Below are 21,631 nucleotides of genomic sequence, written 5' to 3'. Positions count from 1 at the left end.
AATTTTAAAACAGTTGTGTTTTGGTGTCGTATTTAATTAAAGAATCCATGTTTACCTTAGTCTCTAATAATTGCTTGGAATTGCTACTATACACGGTTTGTTTTCAGCGAGCCAATAAACCTTGTTAATTACGTAGGATCGTCACCTTTGTTGACACCTCGACGATTGTGCAATTTTTCGAAGAACACATCAGTCAAGTGCTAAGGCTGAAGTATTTAGCGTACGTTTAGGAACCACCGGAAGGCGGGGGGAGGGTAGTGCAAATAGATGAGCCTTACATATAGGTGGCGAAGGAGTCTGGAGTATCATTCATCAGTGAGTTAGTGAGTGAGGTAAAAATGTATTGTAAATTGGTTTTTGTGTGTTTGGCGGTGGCCAGCGTGAGGGCTGCGCCTGCGGCGACCGATGTCGTGCCGCTGGAGAAGCAGCAGCCTACAGTCATTCCTATTATTTCACAATCGGAAGAGTTAGAAAATAATGGAACGTACAAATTCAGGTAATTTACCCTAAAATTCTTCGGTGATAAAATTATATAATAAGCCCGAATTATACATTTCTTTTTGTAAAACAAAATAATTGCAGTAGTTAGTACTCATACAAAAGTGAAGTTTTGCCTTTAAAACTTTAAGTAGTAGTTATCTACCAACAACCAAACAAGTCAATCATTGTGACTATAATTAGTACTTACTATAAATGATATATTCGATAATGTATCTATGAAATCAGCCTGTGAATAATAATATCGTATGCGAAATTTGTTGTGCATTGCCTCATCTAAATTGAAACAATACCTTGGTAGTAGGTGTTTGTCTCATCATACAAATTGTTCGTCATTATTAATGCAAATGGGTTTTCTAAATGCCAATAATGCATTCATCTTCTTACTTCTAGATACTTTTTCTGTAGTTTTTTTTTTCAAATCGATGTAGGGTTGGTTACTAGTGGTTAAATTGGTACAATATCGGTAGTCGGTCGGTCGGTTGGTTATATTGGTAGTATTGGTAGTATTGGTAGGAATGACAGATCAGATAGCCATGTAAAAAATAGTTAACTTTAAATGAGAGATATTATCGTCCTCCATCTAGACTAGTGTATAATTTTAGAATATTTAAATTATATTTAGCGTTAAAAAAATCTAAGTTCTTTATATTCTTAACCAATTAGCAGAGAAGCAAATACTGTTGTGGATTCACGTTGTACGAGCTTGTAAGCCTATTACTGGATTAAACTTAACAAAATTTCCCAAATAATAATAATAAAACTATTTTTTTACAGTTACGAAACTGGCAACGGGATCAAGCGTGAAGAAACTTCGTACGACAAAGTTCTACCGAAAGTACAGGGGCGGTCTTCGGCGGGAGACAGCAATGAGGGAGGCGAAAGCGAGGAGAGCAACGAGGTGCACGTGCAGCGAGGATCCTACTCCTACACCGCGCCTGATGGCACTGTCATCAGTGTCAGGTAAGACATTTACAATTGATCAGCATAACCATTAAAGTTTAGACTGAAATATTTAATTAGAGTCCGATTAAGCAAGTCTGCACAGACATTCTATAAAAATATAAGAATTCAATATCAGAATTTCTATTGAGGAAGAATGGTATATTGAATTCTCAATATCAGAATTTCTATAAAATTATGACTATATGACAAATTTAAATATTTCTCGTTTATGCGGTTTATGTTAGGTGCTAAGATCCTTGTTAGGTTGAATCACGAGTGTTTTTAATTTTAAATTTTGTGCGAAATATATGTCAAAACGTGTGAAAAAAAAACAAGTTGGTTATTAATGGAATTTATAAATATTAATACATAATATATTTAAATTATATAATTTGAAACTATCAATCTACCAAATCGAAGAGTCAATAGTTAACATGGGACGCCTTAATAGGAAGCTATATTAATTAAATATTAATATTATGACATATTCTTGACAGTAGTCAACAGGTTAATGAGACGTCAAGATAATATTTCATTCTTGTGAAACAGGTACATTGCTGATGAAAATGGCTTCAGACCAATTGGCGATCACATTGCCCCATCAATTGTAGCCGCGGCCGCAGCAGCCGGTTCTTCAGCTGAAAAATTAAATTCGGCTGACAGCGCAAACTCCGCATCAGCGCCTAAGCCTGCAGCGGCACCCGCACCTAAGACTACTGCAGCTCCCGCACCTAAGGCCGCTGCAGCACCCTCTCAACCCGCTCCTGAACAAAAGAGCGAGGAACAAGAAGCAGCTGCGTCTGCTCCAGTAGAAGCTTCAACCACTGAAGCTGCTAAGACAACAGAAAGTGAAGCATCTGCTGAAAATGCCAGCGAAGCCTCGCCTAGCATAACTGAAGCAAGTACTACCAGTGCTAGTAGCAAAGCCACAGATGCTAGTGGAGCAAGCACGCCGGCTGAAGCGATAACTAAGTCTGCTGATGCTACCACCCCAGCTACTTCAGAAGAGCCCTCTTCTTCTAGCGCTTATGCATCTACCACTGAAGCTGCCTCTACCACTACTGCCTAAGCCCATTCAAACATATTTTTTATACCAAATGGCACGCTTGTAATGGATGTCGACAAGTATATTTTAAGTGTGGATTTTTTTACATGCTAGAGTAAATATGTAAAAATGGACGGGTTGAATAATATGATAAACTTTTTGAATTGTATAAATTAAAAACCTACTACTATCTGTCATGACATTAAGAAACGCTGTCGTCATTTAGTCGTACGAGTAGAATATTGTAAGATGACTTCTGAAATATTTCAAAGGATTACCAAAAAAATGTTTTACTAGGTATATACTCATTTTCGTTAGTTACTTATGTTTAAGGCCCACTTGCACCATCCCACTAACCCGGGGTTAAGCGGTTAAACTGTTAACCAAGGGTCGAATTGTACTGGTAACCATGGTAACTCTAGGTTTAACCGGTTAACCCCGGGATAGTGGAATGGTGCAAGTGGCGCTTAGTAAGTTGTAAATGAGCTTTTACATTGGTAACTTTCTAGAAAACAAACCATTATTTGAATTTAAGGCAAAAATATTTAATATTTAATTTGTAAATACATAGTTCTATTGTAGTTGGTTTTTTATTATAAGCCTTATTGAATTTTTTATGTCTCCTTATAGTCGTAACAGAGTCGTAACATTATTTATTTTTTCTTACGAAAATACCTGGACCACAGAGATAAATAAATTGTACTAACTTACCAGAACATACATTACTAATACGTATGTCATTTTCATGCCCAAGCACGCTTTTTTAGGGTTCCGTACCCAAAGGGTAAAAACGGGACCCTATTACTAAAACTCCGCTGTCCGTCTGTCCGTCTGTCTGTCCGTCTGTCCGTCTGTCACCAGGCTGTATCTAATGATCCGTGATAGCTAGACAGTTGAAATTTTCACAGATGATGTATTTCTGTTGCCGCTATAACAACAAATACTAAAAAGTACGGAACCCTCGGTGCGCGAGTCCGACTCGCACTTGGCCGGTTTTTAACAGCCATACCAACCGTAGCCAAATCAGCTTGAATATATGTTTTTTGCGGGAGGATAATAAGGTATAAAATTGAACAAGTTTTCCAATGGCGGTTACGACTATTTTGCGTGGTGGACCAGAAGACGTCAAAGGTTAGTTTTATGAGAGCATTCCCTCGTGTAACGTGACTTAAAGTTTTAGTTCGATACAAATGTCAAGTGCAATTCACTTCTATGTAAAGTCGACAGTTACTACTGATCCTCCTCTCACTTTTGACACGAAACCAATGACACGAGCGATCCCTAGCCGCATTACGATTTATTTATAAGCAAAGAAAATGCTCGAGTTGCTTAAAAAAACACCCAAATTACCATACATGTGCCTTTAAAAATTGAGACTCTGACAACATTTTGAGTTGTCACGTTTTGAATGGAACGATGTAAGTTAACCATATTATTTTTGTGTATAGCTGTGTTAAAGTAAGAAAAATAGGAGTTATAAAATTTATGATTACAGAGGTAACAAAAGGTAATCTAGGTAAATTTACTAGACATGTTCTCTCCGTTTACCCTTCAAATATACCGAAGGTTATTTAAATTCAGCATCCTGGTTAAAGTTATAAAATTACTACTGTCTACTATAATTGTACTTTTAAAAGAATTTTAATTCAGAACCCGTCGAAAATTGTGTATTCAATTTGTCCATAAGCACCTACCGCAAAGACAATTAAATAAATTATATACAAGTAAATGTTAAAGGTTACTATTTTATGGTTTCTGAAGATCCTGTTATTTAAATATTACACATAAGACCATATGCTATTCAATGTTAATCAGTTTTGAGGTTCTGCAGTCAATGATTTAATTTTAGTTTAACTAACTTAACTAGAGTAACTAAAAATAGAAATCAAAAGCTGCATGTTTGAATTTAAATTTTTTATATCGTATTATACACAATTAACACACTTGCGAAGTAATACTTACATAGGTACAAGCATTTTGAAACCAAAATAAGTATCCATTACATATAAAAAAATATAAGTATCACTATCGGCCTCGAAAGACACTTTACAGTTTAGTACCACCTATTTTGTCGCTATTAGCCGTTTGCCGGTTAATGTCACTTAGAAAAATGACAAGGTGCTAAAATGTTCAGCTACTTTTGATAAGGCTCGTCATAGGTGTCGTGCATACGTCTTTATGCTACTTTCAGATAAAAACGCTTTAGTAGTATCAGTATGAGTTACACCTACAAGCTGCGTAGGGAAACCTTATTAATCACCTTCTACTTGGTGTATCTTGGAATTAATGTAGTTTTGTACGGTGTATGTTACTCGAATTCTCCAAAAAGTTAAAAATTATTGGCGAAAGGGAGATATTTCGCAGTCAGAAAAAAAAAGTACCTGCTTAAGCTGTTGATAAAGTCCATAAAATAATGGCATTTTAAACCTTTTCGTAGATCATTTTTGTTAAAAATGTTACATTAAGAAAAAAATAATTTAATTGAATAATTGATATTGCTACATAGTATTAACCAATGAAAGGTTGAATATACACACAAATTATTAAATAAGTACCTAGTAAATGCAGTAGTAATAGTACTATACTAATCTCCCTTTTTAGGGTTCCGTAGTCAACTAGGAACCCTTATACTTTCGCCATGTCCGTCCGTCTGCCTGCCCGAGGCTTTTCTCCGTGATCCTTAGTGCTAGAAAGCTGAAATTTGGCATGGATATACAAATCAACTAATCCGAAAAATCGAATTTAAACTGTTGTGAGACATACTAACATTAAATCATTTTACGGTTTAGACTCACTTGTTTTAGTGTCTGTTTGAGTGACTAAAACAAGTGAGTCTAAACCGTAAAATGATTTAATAATCCGAAAAAGTCGTAAAATATAATTTAAAAAAAAAATTTTGGGTACAACCCATACAATACAAAATGGTTTAATTTTTTTTCGCTTTAACTCAATGGTGTGGGGTATCGTATAGGTCTTTCAAAATAAATGCGGGTCTTCAAGAACCATTTTTTGATAAACTGATTATTTTCGGAAATAATCGCTCCAAAAGAAAAACAATATGTACCCCCCCTCTGCCCACACCTCTAACTTTTGAACCATGGGTCCAAAAAATTCGTAAAACAAAAGCTTAATAAATACTTTCAATGAAAACTATAGCGAAGTCCAGCCGTTTTAGAGTTATTGCAAAAAGTCTTCTCTTCTTAGTAAAAAGATGTAGAAAGTATACTCCCTTTTGCTTGCAATATATATATATATATTTTTTAATGGTACTAAAGGGGCCCACTGACTAACAGTCCGCCGGACGATATCGGCCTGTCAGTTGTTCGAAACTGTCAAATTTTTGTGCCCCCGTTTAGACCATTCTGACAGAATGGTAACTACGGAACCCTACACTGAGCATGGCCCGACTTGCTCTTGGCCAATTTTTTAAATAATAAAATAGTGAGAAGTATAGGTACTAATAATAAAAATACATATGGAAAAAAAAGCGTGTAACCCATTTACAACATCGAAAATTATCCAATGAGTGGTTCGTTCCTTTGATCCAATAAGTTTTATACACACAAAATACTACGGAACCTTAACCAATATAATCTGTGGTCAATCTGCATACCATTTTTTATATAACATGCTATGAAAGCTGCCGATAATTGTTTCAAAGAGCAATTAATTCGGTCACAGAATGCAAAATAATCATAACATCGAATAGGTCAGATAGGTGACACTGAAAGTTAATGTAAATATACGTTATGATTGTTATGAATATGTATTCGAGAATGCTTCCCCCATTTAATGATTTATACATACATATACTGAGTGAGTGTACGTACATATGTTATATTCTGACTATATCTGTATAATACTGTAGATTCTCATCAGAATGAGCCATGGTATATTTGTTGATAGTAACATTATTAAGATATATTTGACATTTGTCTTATTTTACGAATAGATAGGTAATAAGTATGATATCAAGAGGAATAAATCGCGATAAAATGAAAAAAAAAAGCTAAAATTTTGCACACACAAATATTACCCCTTGTTAAAAAAAACTTTAAAAAGATAAATTTAGTCTCTTTCTGCACTAAGGGCCGATTTACACATTGATTAGTATTAAGTGCGAGTTCATAATTATATTTGCTACTAAACGCAAGTAGGAAATGTATGAACTCACAGATAACACTCATTAATGTGTAAATCAGGCCTAATGTCAAAATATCTACCTACTTACTCAATATTTGCTTCAAAACATTGCACTACGAGTAAAGCCCAATTTAGTATTATAATAAGACAAATGAAATTGAAACGCTAGTGCGTGGGCATCTGAATCTCCCTACGGCACGCGTGGTGTCAGTAACCTCGTTATGTAACAAGCCATCTCCGATGCAGGCCGCATGTTCTCATGACGCGCACTAGCAAACGTTAACCCAGACAAACCAGTAAAACTGGAGCTTCAAGATCTGTAACGAATATGCTCAGTCAGTGATCCCCTTATAGTAGTCCAACTCAGTCAAAAGTGGTTGAAATAACTAGCTCGTCAATTTGTTCAGCCCGTTCCAATCAGAAAATGAAGGTATTATTCCAAATAAAGCAACGTTTGACAGTGATGCCGTACGTTATCGTAAGAAGGTCAGGTTTGTTGTATTGTAACACTATTTGACCGACTTAAAAACTGGAGATTATGGATTTGTCTACATAATTCCCAATGTTCAGTGATAAAAAGTTTCCAAGTTGTTGTATGAATTTCTCTGTTAAAGGATATACCTACCAACTAGATGCAATAAACAAGTGGAACGTTTATGTATTTTTAAGTAATAATGGATTTACCCCAGTCGGACAAGAGGTCTATGATCTAGGTCGGATACTCCAGGGATATAAGGGATTGTGTTTCACCAACACCAGTCTAAGCATAGGAAAGGTCCTATCGTGTAAAACGTACTCAGAGATAGCCATATTCAAATTCGTTTTAAATTATATTTCTTTGCTCTCAAACCTTGTAGTAATCGCGCGTAATACGCATTTCAAAAATGTTGCAAAATAATTTCAAGAATCGCGCTTCATTTTAATCAATGACTCGTGACGAACAAGATACTGCGTGAGTTACAGAATTCAAAGTTGTTCGCATGGTGATCAACTTAACGAGGTTTATGAATCATTTGAGCTACTTTAAGTTATTAAGCAGACGAGTTTTCCTGTGTAAACTTGAACTGCCTTTTATAGTCTCAGACCGCAAAAAGATGTTCTCAATTCGCCCATAAAGCTGACAATTTAAAGACGATTAGTGTACGTTTGAGGTGTGACTACACGCACCCTTTGGAACTTATTAATCTTATTATGTAATTTTGATAAACGTTAGGTTTTTGTTGCCACACCGATGGGCGAAACAACGCCTACTCTTTACATAACGAGACCGTATGCAGACGATGACCAGCTGACCGATACTTTGATAACAATGGAGATAAAAAATGGGTAATGTACCGAATAAAGATGTAACAGTTATAGACAAACCATATTAAATTTCGCAAAAAACGCACGTTCGCAACATAGTAAAAAATACTGGCAATGTGCGAGTCGGACTCGTATTTTTAGTATTTGTTGTTATAGCGGCAACAGAAATACATCTGTGAAAATTTTAACTTCCTTTGTCTAGCTATCACGGTTCATGAGATACAGCCTGGTGACAGACAGACGGACAGTGAGTCTTAGTTATAGGGTCCCGTTTTTACCCTTTGGGTACGGAACTCTAAAAGTACGTTTGGATGGCTGATAACAAGAATACTACTCTTTAAGGAACAAAACCCATGTAAGTTAGTAAATATTTCTTACCCAACTCTGTAGACACCTGTAGACACCAAGCCAAATTAAGCACGCAAACTCGAGATCTATTTTCTGGTGTACCTAAAAACTAAATTTTAATTGTGTAGCGATGATAAAAATTATTTGCTACAATTTATCAGTATTTGCGAAATCCCATGGTAAGATACTCTTGCGACTTAGAAAAAGCTTTTACGCTAAATATTAGTAATACATTTTGTGAAATAGGAAATGTACAATTTCTCCACGCTCTTTAGTTTCAAAACATCTATTACCTGCCCTCCCACTTTCAAGTAGAGTTAATTAAATAACTAAATAGGTACAATTTTACCAAGACAACCTCCTTTACAGTCTGTTAATATATATCGGTTTAAGAAAACATTCATTAAATAAAAAAGTTAACTATTATTTGTCGTCATGTGAGTCCATTATCGCTCAGCGACGAAGGCCTTATTTTCCTAAATAAAGATTTTAAAAAAATACGTGAGTCTGTTGTCATACGTGTAGGGTTTTATTGCGAGAAACGTTTTAGTTTTCAAAGACTAGAACTTCTGTTGTACAGAAATGACCTTATGGTTTCCAGTCCTACAAAAAGGGCATTTGCGATACCTACTGACATTGAAATCAAAAATTGACAGCAGCGTCGGTGGCTGCAATACTGCAGTGTAGTATGAAAGTGAGATGGCTCGAAGCAGAGCGCATGGCAGGGGTGAGGTATAAAAGTGAGCGGTGGACCACCACTCTGGCATAGTTCACGAACCACGTGTCTGGCGGCCGTATCACTCGCAAAAATAATGAAGTTTCTGGTAAGTAGAAAGCTAGATTAAGAAATTGTCCTACCAAATCCCCAGTTACGTATCCTAGATACCTTTTGACACGATAAACTCATTAGTCTCAAAAAGTGCTTTCTTTAAACATGTAAATCATAATATTGCTTATACATATAAGTAAATTTAATATCCTGATCTTGTTAACAAACATTTAAAGATAAAGATAAAGAAGAAGAAAGAAAATAGCATAATAAGATGAAGGACGAAAGAGGATGTTGCGCAGCAACCGTAAGGATTTTCTTTGATCAAGTATTGCAAGAGATCGAATAGGGTCGGTGGGCGTGCCGCGAACTTTGACATTCACTTTAAGCAGGCAGATTCGTACCCTTGGTGGAATAACGCCGAATGTTAATACAAGTCTTAATGGAGCATGCGACGCTGGAAGAAACTTGTGGATTGCGTTATAATTTCGTGTAGTAAACGTTTCATCTCTTATTGGGATTTAAAGTGTTCAAAAGATCGTTAGCGTAAGATAATTATCCGATTTAAATGCGGTATCAAATGTTATTGTTTGTTTACACAGTAAACTTAATAAGCCATGTTGGCTTTGGGTAATGCGTTTTATTAACCATTCATTGATTCACGATTTAACTAATTCTATACATGTTGGAGTAATAAGAAACTCTGAAATTTGGGATAATACGTTTCATACGTTATTTATGTAGCTTATGGCTAGTCAAATCTGTAAAATATAGATATTAATTTTTAACATCTCTACTCATCTCTGCCTATGCTCAATTGGCCTATTTAAACGTAATTGTTAAAACACCACAAAATAGTTTAAAAAAACAATCCAAAATACGATCTTTCTAAAATATAGTTTACAACGCCATCGTTCTTTATTAACATTGTCAATATCGATCCCATAAATCTAGGACCTATGTGTAAAAAAACAAGCGGGCCTATTCTTAAAATCTTGTTTGGGTTTAACCCCAAGGAGCTCGATAATGCAACAGTTGCCGATGCCGGCATAATCTGTCCATGTGTGATAACCACGTGGGTTCTATGTCACTCAGAAATTAATGTTGCACTTGCAAATAAGTTATTTCCATAAATATAATGTGTACACGTACTTCGGTACCTACTATTCCAAAGTATCGCCGTAAAACTTGTGGCAGTTTTTGACTTATGGATTATTAATTAGCTAGGACAACTTATGATTTGATTCGAAAGTATAAAAAAAACTTAGTTGTTATATTTTAGTCTCTTTTTAAATACAAATCTGTAGATAAATTATTTTTGTATTAACATCATTGGTTTTCAAAAGAGATTTTGAAAAAAAAACTGACCCTACGTACGCAACGTATGCAATGCGTAATGATCTAATGATAATTTGAACCACTTATATGTTTGGAAACCTCGGCATGCGTTGCTATGCGATGACGATGACATCCAACATAACATAACAATCTTTTTACAATTAACGTATGTAACTAATTAAATAAAATTGGCAATGAAAGTGTCTAATTATCTGAAAAGCTCTTTATATGAAAGACAATGGCATCTGTTTTTCACATTCGGGCAACCTCGTTTTAATAGATTTTTAGTTATACAAGCGATTTTGTACAAGTTCATTGGTTGCATAAATTTGGTGTAAGGTCATATTACGACTAATTGACTGTTTCTTAATTTAAAAATGAAATTTGCGAATTAAACCAATGCCAAAGTGACCAATGGAAATCTGTTTTATATAATAATGTGGTAAATAATAAAAAAATAAACTTGAAATTACACAGACAGTCGAAATAACATCTTAATAGCGTAAATATCAATTTGATCTTTAACCTTGACTTATTTTGATTTGGTCAAATGGGTCATGTAATGTTTAATCATCAATATCGCGGACTGATTAACATTCAGTTACATTCAGTTGCAATAAACAAACAATGAAATGGAATAAAGCATTGAGTATGTTAAATAAAGCAATTACGCGAGCACGCCTGTCGACTGGAAATAATCACTGAAGCACATAATCTAATGGATGTTTAACAACCAATTAAACTTAAATCAAAGTGTGTAATATACTATATTAAGTACTTACGATTGCATTAAATGTTTATATATATGAAGAGGTTGAAAAAGCGTAACGCAATGGACTAGAGTAACTTAACTGACAGACGATTGGCAGGGTTTGTAAGGTAATTGTTTGATTTGAAGCTAATACTGTTAGTTGAGCTGTTTAGTGCACTTACGGGCACGATCCTTACATAACACTACTAAAACTTTAGTACTATCAAAAAGCTTAAGTCTCAGAGGACCGTTACGGCTCTTAAATCGTTTTTGATTGGTTTGTAGACATTACGGTGCATAATACAAGTCCCGTTTCTCATTCAGCATCTATTTGCTTTACAGTATGCTAAGAATCGTGAATCAAATTATATATGGAGCTTAAACAAATATGTTTACTTGGCAGTTTAAAGGTACCTATATTCATCTAGTTTCTTATTATGATACGAGTAGATGGTACATTTAGAAATCTCTATATTTTACTTTGAACATTATAATAACTATATAATTTATTGCGTGAGGATTTTTTTACGCCATACATATTAATGCATATACCTTACACATATTTTTGTGGTGACATAGTTTTACAACACACGCAAAACAAACAACTAAACTACTGGTATGACGTAACAGCGATTGACCAACATGAGATACTTAATGATGCTAACAAACCATAACCAAAAGTTAAGTAGATCTCAATGAAAACAATAGTATTGCTGGTCCTGAAAGTGGTAACATGTTGAGTCCGCTTTCGCCCCAGCGGCGTGCTGAATGAGGTTTCACAAGCCTATTGTATCCGTTCCATCTCATCTTACGACATAACGAATATGATTAAGCTCTTTTGTCTGACATCATCGCATCATCGCCAACGTATCAGATGCATAAAAATATACGTTCGAAGGTCAAATTGATTTGACATTTTCACATAAATCTTTTATAGCAGGTAAAACAAGGTAATTTAAATAGATTGTTACAACTGCGAATAGCCTTTAATAATTCCTTATTTAGATTGGACTATTCGTAGGATTTTTTTTTTTCAAAAATCATATTACGTCTCATAAGTTATAAATGTATGACGGAATAACGTGGTGATATAATGCAACCATTTCCACGATTTATTCCGCCCGATTACTCTCACTATACGTAATTCCTTCGTGTGTAATAATAACTACTTACATTGATCAAATAAACCAACGCGTAATCGATATCGATCATTATACCAATAGGTACGATCATAATTTCACCGATTATCTTTAATACAAGGTATTGGTTTCTTATAGGTACGTTTACAAAATGAAGATTACCTTTAAAACCAAGAATATAAACGCTTATAGAATTTGTTTCGCATAAATTAACGCAAGTTTTGCAAAATTATGGGTTTGCCTGCCATCTGTAGGAATGAAACGTTTAGCTTTGTTCTTGACTTGAGTTTAATTTTTCAAGATTGTATCTCCTTTAAACCTTTTAAGCCCCATTCCTTAGCTTAGCTTATAAATAAACTTTCTAATTCATCATAAATCGTTATTTCCAGATAACTTTCTGTGCTGTGGCATCCCTGGCGGTAGCTCTTCCTCAGAGAAGAGCACCGTCGAAGCCGGAGCAGGCACAGTCGTTCGACGATCAGCAAGCTGCCGAACAGAACTACAACAACTACCCCCAAGACTACAGGCAGCAGCAACAACAGCAGCCGCAGGAGTTCAGACAGGCCAAGCAGATCGACGACTTCAGACCTAAAGTGCAGCTGGAAACTACCACCTATATTCCCATCATTCGTTTTGATAAGGAACAAGGCACCGACGGAAGCTACAAGACTTCGTAAGTAACACATTATGCATTTGGATGAGTTAGACTTATGACGCTCGGATGGTAAAAATAAATTGTAAGCGTCGATACTTTCTGACACTACCTAGCGGCAGAAATGTGTCAGTAGATAGTGCCTGTATTTGTTTTGATATAAATATAATGTTTTCGTTCTCGCCTAAAGATCGGCTCACTCAAGTTGCCTGTCCGCTAAATACAGATGACATAGTTTTTATAACTAATTGAATCAAGGTCGAGAAAATAAAATGACTGCAACGGCTTATTTGTAATATATTACAATACAAAAAATTAAAAAAAGCCCATATTTCTTTTAATTTAACTATTACGTAAGTGCTTTTATTAAATTGAGAGCTTTTTTAGGGTTCCGTACCTCATAAGGAAAAAATGGAACCCTTACTTATAGGATCACTCGTGCGTCTGTCTGTCTATCTGTCCGTCTGGCACAGCTCATTTTTTCCAAAACTACTGGACCAATTAAGTTGAAATTTGGTACACATATGTATATTTGTGACCCAAAGACGGACATGCAACGTAAACAAATGAATTTTAAACATGGGGGCCACTTTTGGGGGGTAAATGAAAAAAATAAAAAATAAAGTTTTTTAAAGTATATCGTGTTATACAAATGTTGTATATCAAATGATAGACCTTATTTTAAAAATCTCGAATATGTTTTTTTTTGTAATTTTAAAATAAATAGTTTAGAATTTATTACAGAAAATAGACCAAAATTACCATTCCCCCCCCCCCCTTTATCTCCGAAACTACTAGGTCTAAAGTTTTAAAAAAATACACAAATAGTTATTTACCTATAGATGATAGGAAAACCTATTAGAAATGTGCAGTCAAGCGTGAGTCGGACTTAATTACTTAGTTTTTGATCCGACCCCTACGGGTTTTTTAAAGACATTTCACTAACGTTTCGCATAAAAAATAATACATTGTTATAAATTTTGTAATATACCCCTTGGAACGCGAGTCCGACTCGCACTTGGCCGGTTTTTAATTTATCATTTTGTCTAAATTTACATCTACTCGTAGATAGGTTCGTACCACGCGCTTTTATTTAACATTGTGGGTTCAAAAATTGAAGAAGTTAGCACTAAATGTAGTACATCCAAGTATACATTTACTGTACTTATAAATATATCTTATGTTAAATTATGAAGTTAATCTGTAACAAAAGTTATTGTTAACAGATTTTTGGATGATATCTAAGCATACCACTCTAAAGTAAAGATTGTATGCTGTGCAAACACTCTATCTATGTGATGTAAATTCATAGACGTTTACTCACGTTTTTTGTAGAAAAACACATAATCGCTTTTACTAATATTTACTCTGTCCCAAGGGTAAAGTAAATTTACAGTTATTACGAGTAAAATTTGGGGGACAAAGGTCATTAGTCATTACAGTAATACATCAATGTTTATACTTAATTTTTAGGCTGTTTGTTTAATCGTTAACTTTGTTATCCTATTTTATTTATCCCTTATCTTACACCTTATAAAACAGCCCCCGTCGCGTCTGTCTGTATGTTCGCGATAAAAACTACTGAACGGATTTTCATGGGGTTTTCAACTGTCAATAGTGTTTTTTGAGGATGGTTGAGGTAATTTGTTAAGGTTTTGTGTATGTAACCCTTGCGAAGCCGGGGCAGATCGCTAGTAATAAATATTATAAATGCGAAAGTAACTGTATGTCTGTCTTTACCTCTTTACGCTTAAAAAAACACTGAAAAGATTTAGATCAAACTTGGTATGGAGATAGTGAGTCCCAGGGAAGAACGATATGTAGGATACATAATTTTATATCACGGAAATCATTCCACGAATTTGCGGGTATAAACTAGTTAGAATTATATCCATATTATAAGATTGGCTAAAAACTTTTACTTTTGATCAAACTTTTAGTACAATACATCAATTTAATAAGTATTTTATTAAGGCTGTTTGATCTATAGATCTTCCCGATCGCTGTAAAGAAATTCGCGATCATGTCCAAAATAACTATCTCAGAAGTAACTTTTTTGGGTTCTTCCCACTAAGACTTTTGATCCAAACAATAAAGTGACGGACGGACTCAATGGTCGCGTACTGTGCGGTTTAAGAGGAATTTCCTCCCGCAGACGCTTCGGCTGTGCAATGAGCTGCCTGCTGAGGTTTTCCCAAGGGGCTACAGTATCATATGGGCTTCTTTAAAAAAGGAGCGTATAGGTTTTTAAAGAGTCGGCAACGCGCATGTAATATCTCTGGTGTTGCAGGCGTCCATAGGCTACGGTAACTACATACCATCAGGCGGGCCCTCTGCTTGATTGTTATCGACGTGGTATAAAAAAAACATCTAACATTTGAGTGTCTCAATTCCAGGTACGAAACCGGCAACCACATCCAAGCTGAAGAGTCCGGTTTCCTGAAGTCCCTCGGCGACGACCAGAACGCGCTGGTCCAGCACGGCTCCTACAGCTACACCGCCCCCAACGGAGAGGTCATCACGGTCGAGTACACCGCTGACGAGTTCGGCTTCAGGGTCAAGGGAGACCACATCCCCACCCCACCCCCAGTGTCCCCTGAGATCCAGAAGGGATTGGACCTCATCTACGCCGGAATTAAGGCTAATGCGGTTAGTATTGAAACTGTGACTTAAGACCTGGGTTTTTCATGTTTTGGCATCGAATAAGCTGAGTTGTAAGGACTTTAATACAGTAGGATCGAATTCTTATTTGCACAATTTCGTTTCTCAACACATCCATATCCGTACCTCCATACTAATATTATAAATGTGAAAGTCTGTCTGTCTGTGTGTTACCTCTTTATGCTTAAACCGCTGAACTACTTCAGATAGTTTGAGTCCCGGGGAAGGACATAGGATAGTTTTTATGTCGGAAATCATCCCTAAAGAGAGTGAAAAGGGATGTGGAATTAAGATATTTAATGAATTGCCTGATAATTGATGTCAAGGAATTAAATTTATGCTCAAATTGAATGCTTCCACTTTAGCCAGGCGCTAAACTTACTCTAGCTGCTGTTACTGATTCCACGCAGACGAAGTATGTATATACGAAGTTTCGAAGGAAAACGTTGTGAGAAAACCGGGCTATAAGGCTATAAGGGGGGCTCCCATACAACAAACGTGATTTTTGGCCGTTTTTTGCGTAATGGTATGGAACCCTTCGTGCGCGAGTCCGACTCGCACTTGGCCGGTTTTTTGTTCCTTGTGACGTTGGTTTGATGATTCTTCAGCATTTGGTTTGGAAAAGGCTCTTTCTAAAATTATAAGCTCGAAAGCTTTATAGCGCATACACAGCAATTTGGCTCTTAATAAATTCATGTTTTGGTTAAGTAAATTCTTAGATTAAAAAGTCACATTTCATAACTTAATAAGAAATGTATTTATTTTATTTATCACATTTCAAAACTGTGTAGTGTGTAAACTAGGTGGATAAATCTTATCTTATCCTATCTTCGTAAAAATATCTACAAATTCTTAATTTTGCATTTTATATTGTTTTCCAGGAGCGTGACGCGATAGAGGCCAAAAACAATCCTGAGGCCGCCAGACAACAGCAAGATAGGGCAGCCCTTGACTACAAGGGACAATACTACCAGCAGTAAACTCTAGTGTAAGGACGTAAGGACTAACCGTACTCCGTACCTGTGAAGTGAGGGGCTATGACGTCAGACACTACGAAACTTAAAACCATAGATACTCATTATTTTTAATAAATAAAATAGTTACCGATCTTTACGGTAGTTTAAAATGATGTGGAATATATCCGACAATGGCCCTATTTTTGACTGATTGATAAGCCACTGCCATTCCAATCTGTCCAAATCCGACCATGCCATAATTTTGAAGTAACTAATAATGATCACTAAGCAAGTTAATCAAATTAAGTTTTGGTTTAAGCTTTAATTAAACTGTATTGTTTGTACGATCGTAACTTTACATATTTTGTCAATACAACGATTTGGCTAATGAATATGTAACAAATTCATAATCTGTCAGATTGCCGTTATGGCAATTGTTTAAGGCTAAGCTTTCTTAAGATTTTCTGACATGATTTTACTTACTGAATTTAAAACAGTCTAATTCTGTAATTACAAATGTTCTTTTTCTAAGAATGAAAGTACTTATTTAAAACACTAATATCGCAAGTGTCAAGGGTTTGCTAGTATTCAAATAATATTCGAATAGGTAATTCGATTTTAGAATAGAAATATTGAATGCAAACCCTTTAATGTCGTTATACCTCTGTGTATCAGTAGCCAGTCAAGTCATTGCATACCTTGTATGACATTGTGATAACATGAGATGTTCATTTTATAATTATTCTTACTTTTGTAAATACGTTTCTTATTTTTATATTTTAATTAAAATGTTATAACAATTTTGTTTGGTTTTGTTTCGGAAATAGTCCTATTTCCTGATTGATACGTACATACTTTTTGTAGAAGATGCTCAGGAGCATCAATGACTACATTTACATCTTTGGTGTGGTAAGTAATGTACAGCCAGCATCAAACAGATAGTGACGGTGAAAATGACCAAATATATCGGAACATAACCTTATTTATATTTTTACAAAGTCGTGTTACGATATACATATATGTATGTCTGTTTTAGATGTCACTATGTATTTGATTCTGACCGTACTTTTAAAATGAGTATCTGTATTTTTCTGGCATCTTTTTCAGCAAAATTTTCATTAATTTTTGAGGTCTACGCAAGTAAAATATATAATTATTGAAATTCATACAAACATTCAAGGTGCTTATTACATTCTACAATAAAGCGTCACACATAATAGTTAAAACTAGGAAGGCGACGCTATGCTTATTTCACATATAACTAGTGGTTATTAACGACAATTATATAAATTTGCATATAGTTATGCATGTATATACCTATACCATTTATAGCCAAACTTGACGGCTAGGGTATTTGCCAAAGAATCCAAACATGTTAGTTAGTACCCCAGTCATTTTGCCGAACGGCATAATACGGTAAGATAACAGACGATGTTATCCCACAGTTATATACAGTCCGGAAAAAAAATATGGGCCCTGGAGGGAAAGTGCCTTAAGTTAGCCCATTTTACTTAAAAGAAACATTCTTTTATTTTTAAAAAGAAACAAAACTGCATTTTTTTTTAATTCGCTTGTCTTGCCCAGGAATGAGGAATCGAACCGGCTTAAAATTCCAAAAACTAAATACTCGCTATTTTATTCTACTAGTTGATACAGTTAATGTTAATGATAACATTTCTTCAAGAAACATTAGGTTTTACACTCGTCTGTCGTACAAAATATCCATAAAATCGAATATTTAGTACTCAAGAATGTTTTAGACAAGCAAAATAAAAATAAAACATCTGAATGCTGTTTTGTTTTTTTTAAAAATAAAAGAATGTCTCCTTTAAGTAAAATGAGGTAAGGTTTTAAGGCAATTTCCGTCCAGGGCCCATTAATTATTTCCAGCCTGTATGTAATACCCGATTACATACAGGCTGGAAATAATTAATTACGACGAATAATATAAATAATTACGAAATTACGAATTTTGAATACACCCTTCACCGTCTAATATTTTTACAAATAGATATATATCTAGAGTTTGCATTTAAAAGTAGGTGTTCCAAAAATGGCTTGAAATATTATGGCCCAATTACAGTGGATTGGAGATAAATCAAATAAATTTGCATTTTCTGCTTGCAGATATACTGTCACGAATATATTTATATCGTTTCATATTAACTGGCACAAGTATGCGCGCATATTTACACATGTTTTTTGTATAGGATTAATTATGGAATGTCTTGTCTGAGTTTCATCAACTCATTTATTACTACATACTTGTTTCTATAAAACATACATTTTGTGATTCAATGGCTGTTATTTATTATCTTCTATAGCTGGTCAAGCAAATTTTGTCAGTAGAAAAAGGCGGAAAATTTAAAAAATGTAGGCGCGAAGGGATAGCCAACGTTCCACGACTACATGACCTTTATTGTCAGTGTCTTGTAGGCGTGTAAATAAATGTTTTTCTACTCCAGCACTTATTTGTCGATTAAATGAAGTGCGGCGCGCGGGGCCTCCGCGCAGTGTTCTTAGGATCCTAACAGCAGTGTTCTTACGAGTAGGAATATTCATACAATATTATGCAACTGTTTTTTTTTTTATTATTCTGACTTCTAGGAAAAGATCTACAAACCAATATTTACTTTGATTTTATTGTTATTTTTAGGTTGCCGCTGTCTTATAAAAAATATTGTGTGCAACGGTACATAATGTCGTCTTAAAATTCAAGGGCCGAATTTACAAAACGAAACGAAGTTGAGTATTGTAAAGACAGGCCCTTGAATTTATCCTGTTGCACCAAAATACATTAGTTACTGGAACATTGGCTTGTAAAAATGTTTGGGTACTCGACTGTACAGTCGCCATATATCAAAGCGGCGGAGGAAGGTACTTAAAACGTCTAAACAAGCACTCCAACACGTTAAAACAAATAAACCATCAATAATTTTATTACTCATACGTATTTTCAAAAATATTATCACATAAACACGTTTTAAGGCCTAAGTGCTGTGCATTTCCTTGCACTCTACTCTTATCTAGTAAACAATTCTAACTAGGTACCTGGTTCATGCTCGATGTGCATGTACAATTTCTACAGAGTTACTTCCGCCTCCATCTTCAGGCCAACTTGATCGTTATAAGATTGCATTGTCACGAAAGACACGTAAGTATGCTAAATTTTAGCTCAACCGTGTATCCTAAGTAAGAAGTACCCATAGACGATTTATCAAAAAATGCGTTCCTAGCGGCCATTATTTTTAAATGTTGACAAATGTAAATAAATAAATAAGCATATTTGTTATTACATAGAAAACTGCAAACTTTTTTAGAAAATATGTAAAAACGTTTTACGTCGCACTATTGCCACTTATCCTAAGATTATAGTATTAGGCAACTAACTAGCTTCTTAGTTCATTCAAACGAATAAAGTAAACAACTATTTACAATTAAATCGCCAATAAGTGTATTCATGCGTGTCCCTAAATGTTCAGTCATTACATTAAAATAAATTTTCTTATTAAAATATTGGCGAGGACATTTTAGTTGCATCAAATGTCATGCTGAACAGGATTCGCGGGGGTCAGCGTTGGCCGCTAATGTGTTTCACAACCTAACCCCTGCCTGCCTATACATTCACACAATATTATATACTAGACTTTGTGCTCGTGACTAGTATAATTTGAGCCGTGGATGTAGGACAGCAAACAGCCATAGATCAGACGTATATAATGGTTTGACTGTACTGTTTTGACGAGTACTTTCTAAATAACACCGTAGTCTTCGACGGTTTTGTGCAACTCTGCCCTAGTGTGGACCGGTTGATGCAACAGTAAATTAAGCATGATTTACTATAGCATATATATTAAATTAAATTTGCACGTCATCGGTTTACTCACTACATATGCACGTTCATTTTGCATTATCATTAGGATTAGGTACCTACTAATATTATACAAATATATACAGAGTTGAAATCCAATTAGTACCTGCTTTCTGATTTGATAAGTAATTATTATAGCATCTTAAAAAGCTTTTGAAACAGGTTAAACTAATACGTTCTCTTAAGTCAGGAGAGTATTAAGATTGGGACGCTTTATACCCTTTTTACCTTCAACCTTGTTGTTAAAAAATAACAATTAGTCAAATCAGGATACACTACTGAATAGTCTACTTATTTGGCATCAACAATATATATGTAGTCTTGATTTGTAGCGTCATAATGGCATATATGTGTTGAGCCCCTCGTTATGGAGCGAAACATGTCGAGCAATCTCGGACTAAAAAAACCCTAAGTGAACCGTTTTAATATATTTAATCAATCTCAATTAGTTTATAAATTACTAAAAATTATTATTTAAGTCACGTAGGTTACATTGAAGCAGCTTTTGGGGTGTTAGGTACTCATAAAGCATAACAAAATTACACTACACTACGCTAAGTAGGTAAATATAATCATAACGCAGACTTATAAATGGGCATGTATGAATATTAAGAAAGTATAAATTTGAAGAACTTGACTCGTTTTTATGAGCGCCTAAAAAACTTCCAAATTGTTTAAGTCCCGATTAGACTCCATTATTAAGTATTTTTTAAGCGCAACTCAAAAGAATTCAAGCCTTCGAATAAAGACTTCGTCAACAATTTTATGGGTTTTATTTTTCTCTACATAACAGTAAAGAAAATAGGATTTGTTTACCTAATGTATGAAACTTACGTAAAAACGATGCATTTCGATTTTTTTGTAAAAAAAAAGTCTGAAAATCTTCCTCCCATAAATGCCGGCAACGCACTTGCATAGTTATAATTTATAATTATAAGGAATCCTGTACTAGTTAATGTCTAGTGTTGATGAGTAATGAATTGAGCATTTCATATTCATGAGTACCTATTGAATTATGAACATACTAAAATTGCAAAAGAGTAGTAAGTAGGTATTCCCTGTTTGCTAATTTCGAGGCGTAAAAATGATTGCTCGACTTGGCGGGGGCACTACCGTGCCCCCAGATATATAACTTACGTATATTCAGGTAATTCCGAATGAAAAAGACACAAAAAGGGTGGCGTATTATTTCGAAAAGGGGCTCTTATTA

General features: G+C 34.9%; 3 protein-coding genes across 3 annotated transcripts in view; all 3 read left to right on the top strand.

The window, feature by feature from the left end:
• Positions 1 to 8,715, top strand: part of LOC134742963 (larval cuticle protein 1-like) — a 127,592-nt gene extending 118,877 nt beyond the window's left edge. Inside the window, exon 4 of the transcript XR_010127982.1 lies at positions 8,701 to 8,715. The gene's annotated coding sequence lies outside the window, so the exon portion shown is untranslated. The remainder of the gene's footprint in view (positions 1 to 8,700) is intronic.
• On the top strand, positions 105 to 2,512 carry LOC134742783 (nematocyst expressed protein 3-like). Its single transcript, XM_063675968.1, has 3 exons — positions 105 to 496; positions 1,276 to 1,461; positions 1,993 to 2,512. Exons 1-3 carry the CDS (start codon positions 339 to 341, stop codon positions 2,510 to 2,512), a joined length of 864 nt encoding a protein of 287 aa, XP_063532038.1. The 5' UTR covers positions 105 to 338.
• Positions 8,716 to 12,664: 3,949 nt separating the features above from the next.
• Positions 12,665 to 16,808, top strand: LOC134742781 (endocuticle structural glycoprotein SgAbd-8-like; the record flags this gene model as incomplete). The annotated part of the gene is made up of 3 exons (XM_063675967.1): positions 12,665 to 12,954; positions 15,330 to 15,582; positions 16,476 to 16,808. Coding segments are annotated over 3 exons (642 nt in total), but the record flags the coding sequence as incomplete, so codon positions are not given.
• Positions 16,809 to 21,631: the final 4,823 nt, after the last annotated feature.

The sequence above is a fragment of the Cydia strobilella genome, chromosome 7 (genome assembly GCF_947568885.1).
Source record: "Cydia strobilella chromosome 7, ilCydStro3.1, whole genome shotgun sequence".
Classification (NCBI taxonomy): Eukaryota; Metazoa; Arthropoda; class Insecta; order Lepidoptera; family Tortricidae; genus Cydia; species Cydia strobilella.
This window is presented reverse-complemented; position numbering and strand designations above follow the sequence as displayed.

Coding starts and splice junctions, on each gene's coding strand:
- LOC134742783 (XM_063675968.1), top strand. CDS start 339: ATGTATTGTAAATTGGTTTTTGTGTGTTTGGCGGTGGCCAGCGTGAGG. Junction 497..1,275: donor AATGGAACGTACAAATTCAG/GTAATTTACCCT, acceptor ATTTTTTTACAG/TTACGAAACTGGCAACGGGA. Junction 1,462..1,992: donor GGCACTGTCATCAGTGTCAG/GTAAGACATTTA, acceptor CTTGTGAAACAG/GTACATTGCTGATGAAAATG.